Source organism: Citrus clementina, unplaced genomic scaffold, assembly GCF_000493195.1.
Source record: "Citrus clementina cultivar Clemenules unplaced genomic scaffold, Citrus_clementina_v1.0 scaffold_2, whole genome shotgun sequence".
Classification (NCBI taxonomy): domain Eukaryota; kingdom Viridiplantae; phylum Streptophyta; class Magnoliopsida; order Sapindales; family Rutaceae; genus Citrus; species Citrus x clementina.
Window position 1 is genome coordinate 20,783,742 of NW_006262688.1, and position 3,781 is coordinate 20,787,522.

The window sequence follows — 3,781 nt, forward strand, 5'->3', positions numbered from 1 at the left end:
AAAGTAGAAGAAATGATTATAGGGAGTGTGTTGTTTTGACCAAGATAAACATACTTCAAATGTGAAGGTAACAATTTTAATTCAAGACTAGGAGGTGATTCAATAGATGGTAAAGTTGTTTTTACTTCCCTGTCTGAAAGATTCAGATGCTCAATAAACCTGTTGTGCCTATCAGATTGCTTTTCTTCCATCCAATCTATCTAATTTGCTGCAACATCTTCCTCTTTTACATCCTCAAAGGTGGTGACTTTGTTGATTTCATTACTGCAGCATCTGTCCATTCTGTCTGCTACAACAAAATCCACAACACTTAGGAAATTGCAATCTTCTACTTCATCAGGGCTCTTCATAGCCTCTAGTACATTAAATGTGACTTGCTGATCATTAACTCTCATGGTGAGCTCTCCTTTCCGCACATCTATCAGAGTCTTTCAGTTGCTAGAAAAGGTCTTCCAAGTATATTGGGTACCTCTTTATCAGCTTCAAAATCTAGTACAATGAAGTCTACTGGGAAGATAAATTTGTCAACCTTCACCAGTACATCCTCAATTTTTCCTTCAGGGTATGCATGAGATTTGTCAGCTAATTGTAGAGTGACTGTTGTTGGTTTGGATTCCCCTACTCCAAGCAGCTTAAATACAGACAATGGCATCAAATTAATCCTAGCTCCCAAGTCACAAAGTGCTCTACCAGCATACCTAGTTCCTATAGAACAGAGTATTGTAAAACTTCCTGGATCTTTTACTTTTGTAGGAATCTTACTTTGGAGCATATGACTACTTTCCTATGTTAAAGTAACAGTTTCAAACTCTCCCAGTCTTTTCTTTCGTGCCAAGATGTCTTTTAGCAATTTCACATAATTTGGCATTTGTTCGAATGCTTCCACAAAAGGTATATTTATGTGTAATTGCTTCAGCACTTCCAGGAATTTGCTGAATTGCTTGTCTTGTTTTTGCTTTTGGAAACTCTGTGGGAAAGATGGTGGATGTCTAAACGACTGGGTAGCGTCAGGAGGCACCAAACTCTGTTTGTTTGGTTTGGTGTAAGTTATGGCTACTGGTGTTGCAACTTCTTTTTCAGCTTGTTCTAGTTGAATTCCCTCTGCAGTTGCTGTAACTTGTCTCTTATAACCAGCGTCTTGATAGTTGGGTTGTTGTAACATGCTTCCATTTTGAGGTTGGTTTTGTGAGGAATTAAATTCCTTACCTTTGTTAGTCACATCAATTGGGATGTCAACATTCTTTCCAGATCTCAAATTAATTGCTTTGCAGTGTTCCTTGCCCTCTCTCCTAGGGTCTTCTGTATTGCTAGGTAAACTTCCTTGAGTCCTGCTACTCATTGTTGTGGCAAGTTATCCCATTTAATTTTCCAAGTTCTTCAAGGATATAGCTTGACTCTGCACAATTGCTTCATTTTTTGCAATGTATTCCTTAATCAATGCTTCCAATGAAGTGATTGGATCCTGACTGATATGTTTTTGCCCCTGACTCTGGTGATGAAATCCAGATGGTTGAGTGTTCCTATTTTGTCCATTTACTGCTCGAGCATTTCGATTCTGACTGCTCCATGAGAAATTTGGGTGTTGTTTCCATCCACGGTTGTAAGTATTTGAATATGGGTTGTTCTAAGGCTGTCGATTGAAATTACCCACATAGTTTACTGATGCTGGATTTCCAAGACAATTATTAAAGTCATGTCCTTCACCACAGTATACACAAGAAAGTTCAACAACTTGCTTCACTACTGCTGGAGCAGATGTCATGGCCTATACCATGTTAGTCAATGAGGTTACTTGTGCTGATAAGGCTGTAATTGCATCTATGTTATGTACCCCTGCTGATCCTTTTGCTGCTGGTTGCCTGGTTAATGGCCACTGATAACTATTATTGGCAATTCTTTCCAAAATTTCATAAGCTTTAGTGTACGATTTGGATAACAGGGCTTCATTTGCTGAAGCATCCACCATTAATCTTGTACTCGGATTCAACCCATTGTAAAAAGTTTCCAATTGAATGCAACAAGGAATGCCATGATGAGGACACCTTCTGAGCAGTTCTTTGAATCTTTCTCAAGCCTTGTACAAACTCTCATCTTCAAGTTGATGGAAAAGAAGTAATCTCATTCCGCAACTTTGCATTTTTTGTCGGTGGGAAATATTTCATTAGGAATTTATCAGCCAACTCATTCCATGTAGTGATGGAATCAGATGGTAACGAATTTAACCATGCTCTTACTCCATCTCTTAAGGAATAAGGAAAAAGCTTCAACCTTAAGTCATCTTGTGTTGCTCCAACAATCTTGAAAGCATTACTCACTTCTAAGAACAACTTAAGATGGAGATGAGGATCTTCATTTGGTAATCCATTAAATTGACCAACAGTTTGCAACATTTGAAACATCACTGGCTTCAACTCAAAATTTGCAGCTTCTACTTCAGGTCTGATTATCCCAAGGTGTACAACTTGAGGAGTTAACACAGCATAATCTCTAATAGCTCTGTCTCTGTCATCATCCATGTAAATAATATTATTATTGCCTGGATGTCTCTCATTAACATGTTCATTCTGCTCTTCTTGAATGTTAACTGGTTGTAAGGGCCCGTAAGGGTTCAAATTTCCTTATCATGCAAATTATTCATGCTTGAAACACTTTTTGACTTCCCTTGTTCTCTTCGCAGTCTCCTAACGGTCCTTTCAATCTCAGGATTGAACTGAAATATCACAGATCTGTCTTTGCACATGCAAGTATTGATCTGACAATAAATAGAATTAAATCAAATTTCGTGCTATCAAGATTTACTTCACACTTCAAAAATAAACAATTAATCCCTGGCAACGGTGCCAAAAACTTGTTGGTTATTTTTATAATCAAATGCTATTGGCATTAATGTGCAAGTGTACACAACAAATAATAAAGTGATGAGTATTCAAGATTGTCTCCACAGGGATTGATGTTACTTGAAATGTTGTAGCAATCACAATAGTGCAACTAATTTTATATCCAAAGTTAACAAATATAAAATATGTTATATCGTAATTGATGATTGTGGGAGAATAAAGTAAAACAATACCGTAATGAAATAAACTAAATTAAATGTGTCTAAGCTTCAATTCAGATTATGGTAGTTGAATGATCAAACTCTCCTTATGGGCTGACTATTTTTCATCAAGTTGACTCTAATTGTTACGGCAAGTGCTGCAATACTGGGCAGAAATCTGCATCCTCAACTGTCGCATATTGGAACTCTCATACCCTTAAATACACTAGCAATGACCAGTTACTAATCTACTTATGATATGGCTTTATGACCCTTTTTATCTTTCCACCCTACAAGGTGAGCACCTATGTCTAGTGTGTCACAAATCTTAACTGCAAGTATTGCCCTTATGGGATTCAAGATAACTTAATCCAGGAAACTTAACTTAAGATCAAGTAATACTCTAATAATATCTGCTAAGACATGCCCTTTTGCTGCTCTATCTTAACTGGAACTATTAAATGGGTGGTCAGCCGAAATAACAGTTATATTAATAATAGCTACTAGAGTAAAATGCTACAGCAATGACATAACAACACATAAGAACATCCAAAACCCATTGGATTATTTGTCACTCAACTACAAGCAAATCTAGTTCATATTCTGAATAAAAAAAACAAACATAAATGTGTTGTTCACGGGATACATTAGAAAAATCAAAGGAAAAAGATAAATATAACTTAAGCACGGTGAAAGACAAATCCAAATAATTCAGCAAGATTCCTCAATGATGCCGAAACATCA

General features: G+C 36.8%; 1 protein-coding gene and 1 non-coding gene across 2 annotated transcripts; one reads left to right on the plus strand and one right to left on the minus strand.

Annotated features, from left to right (window-relative positions):
- Nucleotides 1–200: 200 nt before the first annotated feature.
- LOC112100953 lies at nucleotides 201–1,339 on the minus strand. Its single transcript, XM_024190831.1, has 3 exons — nucleotides 810–1,339; nucleotides 470–698; nucleotides 201–428 (listed from the first exon to the last, which is right to left on the minus strand). The coding sequence occupies exons 1-3, from the start codon at nucleotides 1,337–1,339 to the stop codon at nucleotides 201–203; spliced, it is 987 nt and encodes a 328-aa protein (XP_024046599.1).
- A 685-nt stretch (nucleotides 1,340–2,024) lies between these two features.
- Nucleotides 2,025–2,132, plus strand: LOC112101233. The gene has a single exon (XR_002907360.1). It is a non-coding gene; the product is annotated as a small nucleolar RNA R71 (small nucleolar RNA).
- Nucleotides 2,133–3,781: the final 1,649 nt, after the last annotated feature.

Bases quoted from the DNA above. Each gene is read 5' to 3' on its own strand.
- LOC112100953 (XM_024190831.1), bottom strand. From the start codon at position 1,339: ATGAGTAGCAGGACTCAAGGAAGTTTACCTAGCAATACAGAAGACCCT. The intron at 699-809 runs GTTTGAAACTGT...TATAGGAACTAG, and splicing joins CGAAAGAAAAGACTGGGAGA to GTATGCTGGTAGAGCACTTT. The intron at 429-469 runs GTACCCAATATA...AGCAACTGAAAG, and splicing joins ATTTTGAAGCTGATAAAGAG to ACTCTGATAGATGTGCGGAA.